Source organism: Harmonia axyridis, chromosome 3 (assembly GCF_914767665.1).
Source record: "Harmonia axyridis chromosome 3, icHarAxyr1.1, whole genome shotgun sequence".
NCBI lineage: Eukaryota > Metazoa > Arthropoda > Insecta > Coleoptera > Coccinellidae > Harmonia > Harmonia axyridis.
In genome coordinates, this window is record NC_059503.1 from 34,446,309 (window position 1) to 34,460,911 (window position 14,603).

At 35.3% G+C, this 14,603-nt stretch overlaps 1 protein-coding gene across 1 annotated transcript; it reads right to left on the reverse strand.

Annotated features, from left to right (window-relative positions):
* Positions 1 to 4,417: 4,417 nt before the first annotated feature.
* Positions 4,418 to 9,123, reverse strand: LOC123675632. Its single transcript, XM_045611069.1, has 4 exons — positions 8,769 to 9,123; positions 5,653 to 5,855; positions 4,682 to 4,795; positions 4,418 to 4,602 (listed from the first exon to the last, which is right to left on the reverse strand). Exons 1-4 carry the CDS (start codon positions 8,913 to 8,915, stop codon positions 4,455 to 4,457), a joined length of 612 nt encoding a protein of 203 aa, XP_045467025.1. The 5' UTR covers positions 8,916 to 9,123; the 3' UTR covers positions 4,418 to 4,454.
* Between the last annotated feature and the right edge of the window lie 5,480 nt (positions 9,124 to 14,603).

Below are 14,603 nucleotides of genomic sequence, written 5' to 3' on the forward strand. Positions count from 1 at the left end.
AAATTAAATATATTAGTTAAGAAATCCGGTGTTTCATTATCCCAATTTAATAGAATTACAGTTGATCGATTCAACCACAAACATTGGTCCTTCGAGCCGGATAGTGAACATTGCGAAAGATTTCGACGGGTAGTGTTGTAAAATCGGAAAACAACGCTAAGGTGTACAAGTGTAAACGGTAGCAGAGTTCAGCGTATTCAAGGCATTTTGGTGTTCCACTTGGGGGAGAATACAATCAACGCAACAGCGTAATCAAGGCAGTTTTTTGAGTTCCACTTGGGGGACGACACAGCAACAAAAACCAAAAAATCAACGCAACAGCGTATTCAAGGCATTTGTAGGAGTTCCAGCTGGGGGACAATACAAACGGACACATAGGGTTACAATTACAGAAAAAGGACGGATTGTGAGTACATTTTCCTTTCCTTCCTCTACTTGGGTACGATTTACCAGTGCATTGACTGGTTGAAATTATTAAATAAATTAGACTCTCATTATTTCTCACAAAATGTCGGAATTGAATGTTTTAATTAAACGAAGAGGTGTAGTCAAAGCTCAATTAACACGGTTTGAACTGTTTTTGAAGACTATCGAGTCAGAAAAGGCAGGTCAAATCCCGGTGCGTGTGGAAAAATGCAAGGAGTTGTGGAACGAGTTCGAAAATTTGCAAATACAAATTGAAGAACTCGACATCAATCATCCTGACTTACAGGAACAAGAAAGAATCGAGTTTCAGGATGCGTATTTTGAATCAATTGCTCTCGCGGATATAAAGATCTTGCAATTCATTAAGGGTTCACTTTGCTCAAGTGAAAATTCAATAGCAGAAAGGAATGTAAAATTGCCCACAATGCAAATTACAGAGTTTCAAGGTTCTTACAAAAACTGGTTAGAGTTCTATGATAGTTTTAATGCGTTAATACATTTAAACAAGGGATTAACGGACATCCAAAAGTTCTATTATTTGAAGAATGCTCTTAAAGGCGATGCTGCGGAAGTCATTCCCAGGAAATCGGGGTACCTCAGTACGCTGGTAGCTGTTACCTTGTAAACACATAACTTGTACAGCCAAATTCAATACATTAGTTTAGAAATCCGGTGTTTCATTATCCCAATTTAATAGAATTATAGTTGATCGATTCAACCGAAAACACCTTCCTTATAATTAATAAACTTTTGGCCTTACAAAAGGGCAATTAAAACTTACCTGGTTATGCGTCCAAAATAAGAAATCTCAATTTTTAAGGTTGATGCACATACGTGGTGATCCTCTCCTTTTTGCGTCAATGGGTTCCCTAGTTTATTTTTGTGGTTTTTAGATTAATGATTTTTTTTTCTTGTACCATGATTCTCATCATTTGGATTCTCATATGGTATTCCCAAGCGTCTGTGTTACACAATGTGTGCCATGGCATCTGTTGTGGTCGGCTTATATAGTCGCTGCACAGTGCGCTTTTGCATAATTTTTTACTAATGTTAAAGAAAATTGTATGATTCATGTAATTTATGCAAATAAATTGTATTGTATTTGATGTTATCTGTCTACTGTGCATACGCATGATCTAAAACTGAGAACATGAAACAAGAACCACCTAGAATTATGGTCAAACTAGTGGAAACTTTCTCAAAGGATAAAGGAATTCATTTGGATTACACAAGTCACATACTCTCAGCATAGTGCGGGAAAAATTCGAAATGAACTATCTTTACAAATACTTCGAAAGGAGAGAAAGGAAAAATCAACCATCAAAAAATTTATGAAGATATAACAACTGGCTTCATTAGGAGAATCGAAAATTTTGCTTGTTTACATAGCCAAGAGTGGAAAATATGCTTCGTCGCTGAAGAAAATTCGATGCAAAAATTATCAAACATTGTTATTCAAGCATTGTTATTCAAAATATGTTCAATGCATTTGTCGGAATGTCAAATTAAGCATTATACTCATAAATATCCAGATGTCTCGTAATCCCCCTAATAGTACTTTTTGCGAGTTATTGGCGCTCAAACACGCATGCACTCATCAGACTTAGATATCGGCTTTCCCTTTGCTAAACTTTGCGAATTTTTATGCGTACTTGGAGTGGCCTCTGGATGTTTCAGGTATTATTTCTATTTTCAATTCTCCAATCAGAATGTTGATTCTTCAGAGGAATGCAATATATTGGGGTAACGATTCCACAATTTCCATCTTTCCACAATTTCCATTGAGAGAAAATCCCAAGTAGATATATTATATACTGATTTTTCAAAGGCTTTTGATCTGCTTAACCATGGAATATTGTTGAGGAAGTTGTCTGAATTTGGCCTTTCCTCGGCTCTCATTGGTCTTTTCAAGTCTTACTTGTCCAATAGGCAGCAACATGTCGAGTTCAAGGGAGTCAGGTCTACAGTGTTCTCCAGTACTTCTGGAGTCCCTCAAGGAAGTAACCTTGGGCCACTCCTCTTCATAATATTTATTAATGATTTGGCGGAGGTAGTTGATATCGACTGTTTGTTATATGCTGATGATTTCAAAATATACCTGGAGGTAAGCAATGTATCGGACTGCTTGCGACTCGCCTCTAATTTGCAACGCGTTGAAGAGTGGTGTAGAAGAAACAGGTTACCTTTGAACGCTGAGAAGTGTAATGTTATGTCATTTACGCAAAATAAAAATACTATTCGTTTTGATTACACAATAGCTTCCAAAGTTCTCCAGCGTCCATCGGTGTTAACTGATTTAGGAGTGAATATTGATTCCAGAATTTCGTTTGTGCCACACATTGATGCTACCTTGTCTGCTGCGTATGGGATGTACGGGCTCATAGCGCGAATCTCTCGCGATTTCTCTGACACAGTCACATTAAAGACCCTTTATTATGCATTTGTCAGATCAAAATTAGAATACTCGTCTATAATATGGTCTCCTTGCTACCAGGTCCATATTGAGAGAGTTGAGTCTGTGCAGCGGCGTTGTCTAAAACTTTTTTCATATAGAGCAGATGGTGTCTACACGCCTATCGGTTTTCCTCAGAACCTGCTTTTGAGCAGACACTGCATGAATAGTTTGAAATGTCGACGAGAATTCAATTGTATTTACTCACAAACTAATAAATGGTGTCATTAAAGATCCTTGCATTCTCGAAAAACTAAATTTTGCTATTCCAAGACCAGCCTCTAGAGTTAGAAATACATTTTATATGCCGACACCTCGAACGAATACATTGAAGTATTCACCTCTTTATAATTTGTGTGATGCCTGTAATACTATAAGTTCTCACTTGGATATTTTTAATTGTTCCATTTTGAATATCAGATCACATTATTTTGACTGACTGAGCATTTTTGTTATCGTTTTTTTTTCTCAGAATATGTAATATTAGTGTATACTTTATTTTTCATATGTTCCTTGTTCTGTAATTGGGTTTAAACCTGTAGAACATTGTACATATTAAATAAATAAATGAAAATAAATAAAATAAAATAAATCTTATCATTCTAAATTGATATAAGAATTGCTCTCATTTCATACCATAATCAATTGTATTATTTTTTAATCGTTTGATGTAAAAGCAAAGTGAGTGTTTTCATATTCTTACTTTTACAATTCACCTTTGGATAATTGAGATAATGAAATTAGGTAAGCTCTATATTTTTTTTATTTTTCAAGCATTTCTCCGGCACTGGGAGATACTCACGATGGAAGTCACGAAGAATAGATGAAATTTATAAACACATTTTTAGATATACCAAAGTGTTACACAAATCATTTTGTTAATAATGGTGAAAAGAGAAATATAATAATCAAGGAGTATTTTGTAGGATGGGGTTGATTTTAGAAAAAATGTCTATCACTCAAAATAATGAGGATACAGCTCAACGGTATTGCGATTAATATGAAGGCAAAGGACAACGGTTTATATTTTCTTATGCGAATTAATTAAATTTTTTGTACAGGGTTGAAATTATTAGTTTTTTGTTAATGCATATTTCCTGCATGGTATTAGCAAAATATTTCAAGAAGATGCCTTCAATTTTACATTTCTCAGTAGAAGTCCCCGATTACCCAAAATTATTTTTTTGCATTCTGCGGAATTGACTTCTGTTAGAGCGGCAAATTATGTCTCTGCCTAGGGCGGCAGTTTGGCTAGCAACGGCTCGTAATGGTCGAAGCATAGTACATAATCATTATTTTTGTAGTTAGTTTTCAAAATTTTCAGCAGTTTCGGATAACACTGTTCAAACACGACATGGATAACTCAGTATGTTGAAAAATCCAGAAATAATTGATGCAGATAGCTATAACAAATTATTTGACAGAAATAGACAGCGAATATAGCAGAAATAAAAAAAAATTGTACCAAATTTATCGAAGAACACAAAGCGTTCCGAAGAACAACATATCCTTGAAAATTTATTAGAGTTTCCCAAACAGATGAATACACAAAGGGCATTTTATGCCTTTCATTGGTTCAAGTAAAATCCAAAGAAAACAAGCTCTGCAGCAATAAATCCTCTTCGCAGTTTGGATATAATTCGTAACAATCAGCTCCAAATACTCCTGCATCTCGTGCATCCGTATATTTGTTATTCAATTCACCATCATCGTCATCATCAGGACTAAAAAAAAATAGTTTATTATAAAAAAACATATTGCACCATCGGGGGCTTGATTTATTACAACACTAAAAAGACTCACGATAAAATTATATGAAGAAGTTCTCCATAAGGGCCATTAGAAGTGTGTTTAAAACTTGAATAACCTTCCTCACAGATGAATCTGACTAGACAATCTTGGAGATCACTGTTATATCTGAAAACAAAAGAAAAAAATTGGGAGAAGCTAAATGGAACTGAAGGATATTTCGAGATATTCAAAAAATTAGTTATTTTCACAAACGACATCGAGTAGCACTGACATGAAGTCGGTAGATTTTACTCACTCATTATTTCATGCGCCAATACGCTCTATTAGTGATGACGTCACACACCTCCATTTTTGGTTCTCCTGTCAGTGTTCGGAATCCAAACAAACAAATTGTCTTTCAAATTAGTACGTTGTCGTTGAAGAAATTGGCTTATTTTGATAAAAAAGATTATTTGAGTTAAGGAACGATTTTACAATATTAATTGATAGACAGAAGGCACGAGATTATTGCCAGTAAGTTCGAACTTGAAGTTCAACTAATAAACACGGCTTTATACAAAATCTGGGAAATGATACGGGATTCAAACTTAATGGTATTAACCTCGTTCCTTCTGTCTATCAATTAAAACTGAAATCGTTGCTCAAATACTCTTATTTATGAAAATAAGCCAATTGCTTCAACGACACCGTACTAATTTGAATGACAATTCATTTGTTTGGATTCCGAACACTGACAGGAGAACCAAAAATGGCGGTGTGTGATGTCACACTAATAGAGCGTATTGCACCTTCGGGGACGATATATTTATATACAGTTATGTAGTCGCGAACAGTGCATTTGGCCCATGAATGCAAGTGCTCAAAAGCACCTATGGATATGTTGTATCAATTTGAAAATTACAGAAATTATGACAATAGAGTGATCGGTCTGAAGACGAACGCTCGAAAAGTATCTACCTACTTCTTTTAAGAGAGGAGTCAATAAATTTCGCATTATGAGCGGATCAAATATATATCATCACCTAATGAAAATATGTTCCAAAGCATCATATATCTCTTTCCTCCTTACATCAGAATCTTCTCTAGTCTTTCTGGACAATATCGGAGGATAAGTCTTAATTACACTAGTGTTAACTGCAAGTGGATACTGCCACTGAAAATTCCATCCTACAGAAATTGTCCTCGTTTTGCTGAGTTTTATTGGAGTTCCGAAACCAATCACCAACTGAAAATGAAAACAAACTAGCGAATAAATGAGAAGGAAAAGAAGGAATACACTACAAATATAACAATCAGATTTTATATTATTATATATTGAACGAATTATAATTTCCATTCATTCACGATAAAGAAACAAACCATGGTTTTTAAAATAACAATTTAAATAATAATCAAATTTTTCGAACTTTGTCCAATTTCAAAAATTCATAAAAAAATAATGTAAGATGGGACAACTTTGAGTGATACCATGTATTCAAGCTGAATTTATGTACAGTGCATCCCATTTTGGGTGAGACAGCCAGGTTTCTCGCTTGTTATTTAAGATAGAGCCTTGGGGTTTTCACGTTCCTGTCCTACTTTTTCGTGAAACTCAAGTTGGTCTAATCAGATTGTGCATAACTGTTTCCGTTCAAAAGATACAGGGTGATTTTGGAAATTGATACTTTTCGGACCCCTTCTTTATCTCCGAAGTTATTAGAAATAATGCTGAGGTAAAAACTACTTCTGAATCAGAATTCTGCGTAGAATCCAGTGGCGTACTCATTATTTTTTTTCGGGTTATGTTTTAGAAGATTCAACACAAACTTATGTTTTTTTAAATGGAACACTATGTGTATCATTACTTCGTTGAATTCGTTATTTTTTTCCCTTCAAAATGATATATGACACTATGTAGGTAGGATGTTCAGAAAGGCCAAAAAACACTGAAACATCAATTAATGATGATTTTTTTGTTAATGGGCAATGGATTTCCCATAGAAAAGAAGAATCAATAATAATAACAATAATTTATAGCGATGACAGCTAGATCAGATTGGTTTTTTCCCTCCAATGCCTACTTGATAAAACAATGCTCCCAAATGCATAGTAGCCATAATAACAACAAGGATGTTTGTGTCATCAATGACCTACTATTTTTAAAAATCGAAAGTAATAATCCTCTTATTGAAACATAGAAAATTCATGGCCCATTTACAAAAAAATCATCATTATTTGACGTTTTAGTGTTTTTTTAACATTTCTGAACATCCTACCTACATAGTATCATATATCATTTTGAAGGGAAAAAAATAACGAATTCAACGAAGTAATGATATATAGGGTGTTCCATTAAAAAAAATATAGGTTTGTGTTGAATCTTCAAAACCATACCCCGAAAAAAAATATTGAGTACGCCACTGGATTCTACGCAGAATTCTGATTCAGAAGTAGTTTTTACCTCAGCATTATTTCTAATAACTTCGGAGATAAAGAAGGGGTCCGAAAAGTATCAATTTCCAAAATCACCCTGTATCTTTTGAACGGAAACAGTTATGCACAATCTGATTAGACCAACTTGAGTTTCACGAAAAAGTAGGACAGGAACGTGAAAACCCCAAGGCTCTATCTTAAATAACAAGCGAGAAACCTGGCTGTCTCACCCAAAATGGGATGCACTATACTTTTTGAAAATATGAACAATGATTTCAAATTCAAAATACAAAGTAATATTTTCAACCTGAACACTTCAAATGAGAAATAATGAGTCTGGTCCTGGAATGTTAAAAAATTAATACAGTATAAATTCAGTAGTCCGGGCAGATATCGTTCCGGTACCTGTCCGGATTATTGAGGCGTCCGGATTACAGGTAGTGATTTTAATTTATGAAATAAAGCAACTCATAAATCATCAAAATAAGGTTTATCAATCAAGTCACAAAAAAATATTATTTTCTCATAAAATAAAACAAAACTCATAAGTACATGTAACACGTTATGTAAATATGTACATGTAGGTATTTATAATATTGTATACATACATATTATGTATGTATGCAAAATGAAATATGTTCTTCTTTTTTGAAAAATACATATCAATTTTAGTTTGGCCTTTTTTGGATGCATCTTTATCCATCGCCTTGTCTTTAAGCCTTTTCAAAAGCTATAAATCTTCAAGGGGAATATTATTCTCCTCAGTCTACCTGATAGCTGGACTTTTCTGTGAGTGTAAGTGTCTTATGTGATCGTTTGACTGCAGCCATTGCGTCCGGCATGCTCAAAAACAAAGTGCAGAATGAAAAATGCTGCCACCGCGCTGTTTCCAACCGACATGTAACCGTTTTTTACATGTATAAACAGGAAAATGCTATTGTTTTGCATAATGAATATTTTCGCGCCCGGATTTCAGAGGCAACAATTTCAAAATGCCCGAATCCCAGCAGTGTCCGGAATACTGGAGTGTCCGGGCTATCGAAGTTGTACTGTATGTCTCTGACTCAACCTTGGCATGTGTCAAATTCTTCCCAAGTTTCAATAAGTTCTGCTGATAAGTTTGGTTCTGATGATGGTTTCATTATTCCATGAATATACAAACTCCATCTATAGCTTTCTTAGAAAAGACAGAAATTAATTTTTTGCAGTCAATCCGTACTCACCTAGTCCTATTCTACCTCTGGTAAGAATAGGACTAGGAACTTGCGGTTTCTAATTATCGAAAGAAAATCCGAACAAAGCGTGAAGATGAAAAGAAACTCAAACGAACATATTGTTCATTTGAAATTTCAAGACTGTACTTACTACAAAATAAATTAAATGAAATTTTCAATATTTGGGAATATTTAATACTACACACCATATGTAAATATATACTGCTAATTGACATAACTCATGAGTGAATTGAATAACAGCACAAATTTTTTCTGTAGTTTACGAAATACGTAAAATTTGAAAAATCGGCCACTATATTTCATCATCCATTTCTGCTTTTGAATACCTTATTCCATCAATTTTAAAAACGTTATCCATGTTTAAAGTTCATTCACTGAATAATAAATCAACAATTAATATTCTTTTGAAAAAAGAAACATTTTCAAATCCTGCACTGTATGGTTATTAAATATCAATTATCCAACATTGAAACTCTTTGATCTCAACATACCTTGAAAGTTCCTCCTAGAGGAAATACCAATCCACGCTTTTCCCTAGCTAGAACTGCAGAATTATTATTCAACCTTAAAGCTCCATCTCCACACAGAACAAACACGAACAGGCAGAAGATTTCAGGCAGAATATAACGCATCTTCATTATCTAAATATTCATTTATAATTTTCGTTATAGTTCCCGCAATTTCGTTCAGTCTGTTAAATCATCAACCAGAAATTATAAATATCAATAACAAGCTGAGAGCTGTATTAACTGTTATTGTTGTTTTTCGATCATTGTAGGCCCCATGAAGAAAATGTGTCGTTTACCTTAATTGATTCAAATTGTTGGGCAAACAATTAGATCTTGTTTATCGTTCATGTTAATATACACTTTTGTCGAACCAATGTTCGAAGAATTCTTTCGAAAAGTTCGTGCTTGATTTGGGTCATTATACAGGACGTTTTTGGAAGTCGGCTTTTTTCGAACAATTCCATTTTACATACATAGGCGTACAACTTTAATTCCGCCGTTTTTTCTGCGAAATTCGAGGATTTTATGTGAGAAACTTGTTATACATTTAAGTTTCAAAGTATTGTCTATTGCTGGCCACTACTTTCTCCCAGCTTTCGGACAGCGTACGATTCCCGCGTTAAAAAAACTGGTCATCTTTTGAAACGATCCACGAATCGATCCAATTTTTCACTTATTCATAAGACCAGAAGTGCTGGTGAGTCAGGCCGTGTGCCATTGTTCGATACAAGTAATAGTTCGACGAAGCAACGTCTGGAGAATACGTCGGGTGGCGTAGGACCTCTCATTTCAACGTTTCCAAAATCCAAGTATGTCTTTCGCAACATGAGGTCGAGCATTGTCATGCTGTACATTCACTTTATCATGTTTCTCGTTGTATTGCGGCCGTTTTTCCTTCAATGCTCGGCTCGAACGCATTAATATTTCATTCGGTTTTAACAACACATAATACACTACGCCGAGCTGGTCCCATCAAATATTGAGCATCACGTTGGAACCGTGAATATTCGGTTTGGCCGTCGACATGGAAGCATGGCCGGGATGCATTTTTTCATTTCCTATGTGGCTAGCGCCACCAGTTGCTCTAATCCATTAGGGAACGGAGACTAGCGAGACAACTCCGTTCCCTATGTGTCTAACGCAACTCGCACATTTATTAACAATGCTTTCTGAGTACCTGCAAAAAATTTTTACATATACACCCCTATTGTTACGTCGTGTAGAATTTTTCCTGCAGAAAATTTGTTGTTTGTTGGCGCCACCTGCGGCCGCGGTATTACCCGATCGTTAAAAAAACATCGTCATAATTAATGATAATAACTTTCTCAAGTGTAAAACTGTGCTTATCTATTCTAAAATTCATCAAAAATTAAGTTATTTGATTACTTAAAATTCATCTAATCATCTTTATACATTTTCAATTTCTTCTGTTAAAAACTGATTGAGCAATTTCGAGTGAATTGTGTGATACTCAAATTAAGTCATCACCACGAAGCCGGTGCAGAAGAGGTTAATCATCCCTTTTACCCATCCACCTGACCATCTTTTGCCACCAGATTAGGGGGTAAATCACAGACATCATCTCTCTTAACTCACGAGGTAAGTGCACACAAATTCTTTCAACAAGTTGCTTAATCTCTTAATAGTTATCGTCATCTGAAATTGGTTGCAATAATTTGCGATCATTTATATATTGTTATACCTATATTTATGTTTAAAATGATAATTGAATTTTTTTTTCTGGTAATAGTCCATCGGTGGAGTTATTGATTATAGGTACAATAAACAAATGGTCTACTCCACTATATATATTTGATTCATGCACTATGCATTTCGGCGAGGTAACTTGCCATCATCAGGTGCTCTGAAATCAAACAAATGAAAAGATCACAAATTAAATGAATTATAACCTACCTAGAAAGTTGTTTAGATGTCGACGATGTAACATGAGCAAGATGAAATAAATACAATTAAAATCATCAAGAAAATCACACTAATAACGACATCTTTATTCAACAATTAAAATCAAAATAAAGCTTATCCACAATCATCTGTTCAACAAAAAGGGAACATGCGGAAACTCATGAAATTCAAGAAAGAAAACTTAGATGTCGTTCCGTTCTTCAATATTGTCTAAAATTACAAAAATGAACAGTCCACGAACAAACATAAATTATAAAATTCAACAAAAATCAGGCACCTCGTATGGAATTGAAAAATGCTGAACAATGCAAGTTAATATGTTTAGATGTTGTTCCGTTCTTCAATATTGTCTAAAATTACAAAAATGAACAATCCACGAACAAACAAAAATAATAAAATTCAACAAAAATCAGGCACCTCGTATGGAATTGAAAAATGCTGAACAATGCAAGTTAATATGCTCATTGACGCAATTGTACTCTTGAGACCTCAACGTTCTGTTGATCTCCAAGATCTCCAGAAGAAGAATTGTATCAGTTCAAATGAATAAAAACTATATGGCACCCCTTCTTATATTGTGCAATTATAAGACCCAATACCTTACGACTGAAGTAAAGTTGCAAGCACACTTTTGACTTGAATGTTTTTGATAACAAGGTCTTCGTTTCCGTAACAATGCCATGGCCTTTATCGGTGTGTTTATTTCGAATGAACAGGATGTCCCAAATTCGATGCTCACTGAAAGCATCTCAAGAACTATGTATAAAAGACTTGGGGTTTTTTCACATGCGAATAAATAAATTTATATGATACTCATAATAGATAATAGAAATCAATTACCGTTTTACAGATATAAAGGAGAGTTGGAGTTTCTTAAATAGGAGACATAGTTTTTTAGAGCAGTTTTATACCCCAGATTGTTCGAAAACCATCGGATTTTCAAAAATATCACAAGTTTCAGAGATAATAATAATAATATTTATTTGCTCCATCAAATATGTTACATGGAAAGTCAGGATATATAGATACTAATATATATCACGAGTTAAATGTTTACAACAAACACTGTCACAAGTTTGACAAACAATGTAAATAAACATTTAATAATAACGATCAAGGAATTCTCTCACAGAATAAAAACAATTATCTTTCAAAAAAGTTTTCAACGAATGCAAAATTTTTCAGACAATCTGGTAACCTATTGTATATCTTGGCACACATATGTATAATTTGCACTTGATTGGGTTCTCGTGAGACGATGATGTTGAATCAGTAGATGGTCCCTATGTCTCGTTTCATAACAATGAAAACTTCCGAGAGTGCGAATTATCTCTACCACATATTTCATACATGCGAGGATGTAAGCAGACGGCAGAGTCAGTATTCGCTCCTCTCTAAACAAATGTCTGCAACTTGTACTGGTTGAGACTCCACACAAAGCGCGAAGAGCCTCTTTTTGTCTCAGAAAAATCCTATGTGCAGCAGAAGAACATCCCCACAGAAGTATACCGTAGGTGGCCACGGATTGAAAGTTGGCAAAATAAGTAACTCTACAGACATCAGCCGAGGAGACTGCTCTCATCCGCCTTATCGTATATATAGCCGTAGACAACCTTCTTGATAATTCAGACATATATGGTTTCCATGAGAGATTTCTGTCGAATAGTAATTTAATCTTTTCTGCATCGTGATTCTCGTGGTCTTCGAATCTCAGAATCTGGGTTTTATTCATATTTAATTTCAAACCATTTGCAGAAAACCATCCCTGTGCAGCCAGCATAGACATTGAAGACGCATCTCTCAGTAACTCCACAGAATCGGCTCTGTTGAACAAATTCTTATCATCAGCATAGCGTACAGTCGCACTGACAGAAACATTCAGAGGGAGATCGTTTGTGTATATATTAAATAATACTGGTCCCAAAATTGAGCCCTGTGGAATCCCACGCTCTGTAGTATAGGTAAATTTTTCACCCTTCCAGTCAACAATATTCATTCTTCCCTGAAGGAATGACTGAAAGATAGAGAGTGTGGTGCCACGAATTCCATAATACTCCATCTTGTTCAGTAGGATCTCCCACTGTCAAATGCCCTCGAGAGATCACAACTCAGTACTTCGCATTGATCTTTATCATCTAGGGCCGTTGTTATTGATTCTAATGAGCTAGTCAATGCAGTAGTAGTCGATTTTCCAGAAGAAAAACCATGCTGATCCTCACTTAAGACATTTTTACTCTTCAAAAATGCTATTAGCTTTCTCTTCAGGAGTTCTTCGAGGATTTTCGAGAAAACGCGCAGAATGGAAATGGGCCTGTAGTTGACGCATCATCGGCATCTCCTTTTTTGTGGAGTGGTACAACTCTGGCTATTTTTAAATTCTCTAGAAATATTCCCTGTTGCAGACACTGGAACTTCACTCATAATATCTGCCACATATGGAAAAATCCTTTTCAATAGTAAGTTGTTCATGCCATAAATATCTTGCGTTAATTTTTCCTTGAGACCTCTCACAATACTCTGGAGTTCAGACACGTTAGTTGGAAAATTGAACATTGCGTGGTCGTTAAATTTCTTTCTCGACTTGTAGTTCTGGAATAGAATGGAGGTGTCGGCATCCGATCCATGGAGAATCTGATTTCCACTATCTACAATATCAGAGAAAGATCCTGCCATATCATCAGAGGACAACTGGGGCTGCCCGGCACCAGTGCCTCTTCTTCCCGTCTCTCGGTTTATAACCTTCCATACATCTGACCCAGTTGATGGTTTCCGCTTGTTCAATGGCTGATTTCAAGGTTTTACTTTCATTCGATTCCATATATTTCTTTCTATGCGTGTTATTCGAACAGAATTTGATTTCTATCTCAGGAAATGAAGCGCTAAAGCACCGTTGAAAGACCTCATGAAATTTATTGTAACTCCTCTCAGCCTCAGTATTCATCGTAATATCCCACTGAGTCGCCGTAATTTGATTTTCGAACCTTGACATATTTTCGTCATTGATGAGAAATTTTGTTTTTTTGACATCGTTAAGTGCACATTGTGCACATTCAATGTTTCGGTACTATAAAAAAAGTGTTGAGAAAGATGATATCTATGCAGGTCTGAGATCTCCTCGTCACGCGACTAGGCTCACTGAACACTGGATTTAGGCCATACGATTCCAACAGGTCAACCAGAATGTCCTTGTCACTGCTTGGTTTAATAAAGTCAACGTTAAAATCACCTGTTATTATTATTTCATATAATTTCTTACTATACAACCTGTCTAGTACTTCACCTAGCGCTGTTAAAAACATCTGAACATTTCCTGTTGGAGGTCTATAAACGGATAATAGAACTAGTTTTTCATTCGGTATCCTCACTGCCACCATTTCAATATGATTCTCCACTGACATCTCTCTGATAAAAGGAATTCGGGAAAATTGAATATCATCTCTTAAAATCACAGCGGCTCCACCATAATTTGAATTCTTTCTACAGAAGTAATCTGCCACCACATACTCCTCAAGTCCCAATCGTTGAATAACATCTTACGAGATCCATTGATTTTCCTTTGTCTCAATATAGATAAGAAAAAGTCAATTTTGTTGCGTATTGATTGTAAGTTAGAGTTTGTTACAATGAAGTATTTCTCTCTAGAAATTTCCGATTCTTTCTTGTCTCCGAAAAGGAAACTTGAACTTTTTCACTGTTATGTTCTCTGGCCAGTTTTCGCCTTTATAGATGTCCTCGAGTAAGGAGATATTTGCACCTACCTTGAAAGAAATACTGGAGGCACCTTGTCGAACTGGTAGGACCTCCACAGTAAAAGGTTGTCCGTGAAATTTTGTTTGAAGATGTTCCATTATTTTCTCTTTCGGCGTTTCAATACTTGCACGACTTACCCATATC

Excerpts from the sequence above, each read along its gene's own strand:
- LOC123675632 (XM_045611069.1), bottom strand. The coding sequence starts at position 8,915 with ATGAAGATGCGTTATATTCTGCCTGAAATCTTCTGCCTGTTCGTGTTT. Across the intron at positions 4,796-5,652 it reads TTGGAACATATTTTCATTAG|ATATAACAGTGATCTCCAAG; the intron begins GTGATGATATAT and ends TTTTGTTTTCAG. Across the intron at positions 4,603-4,681 it reads CTTCTTCATATAATTTTATC|TCCTGATGATGACGATGATG; the intron begins GTGAGTCTTTTT and ends ATTTTTTTTTAG.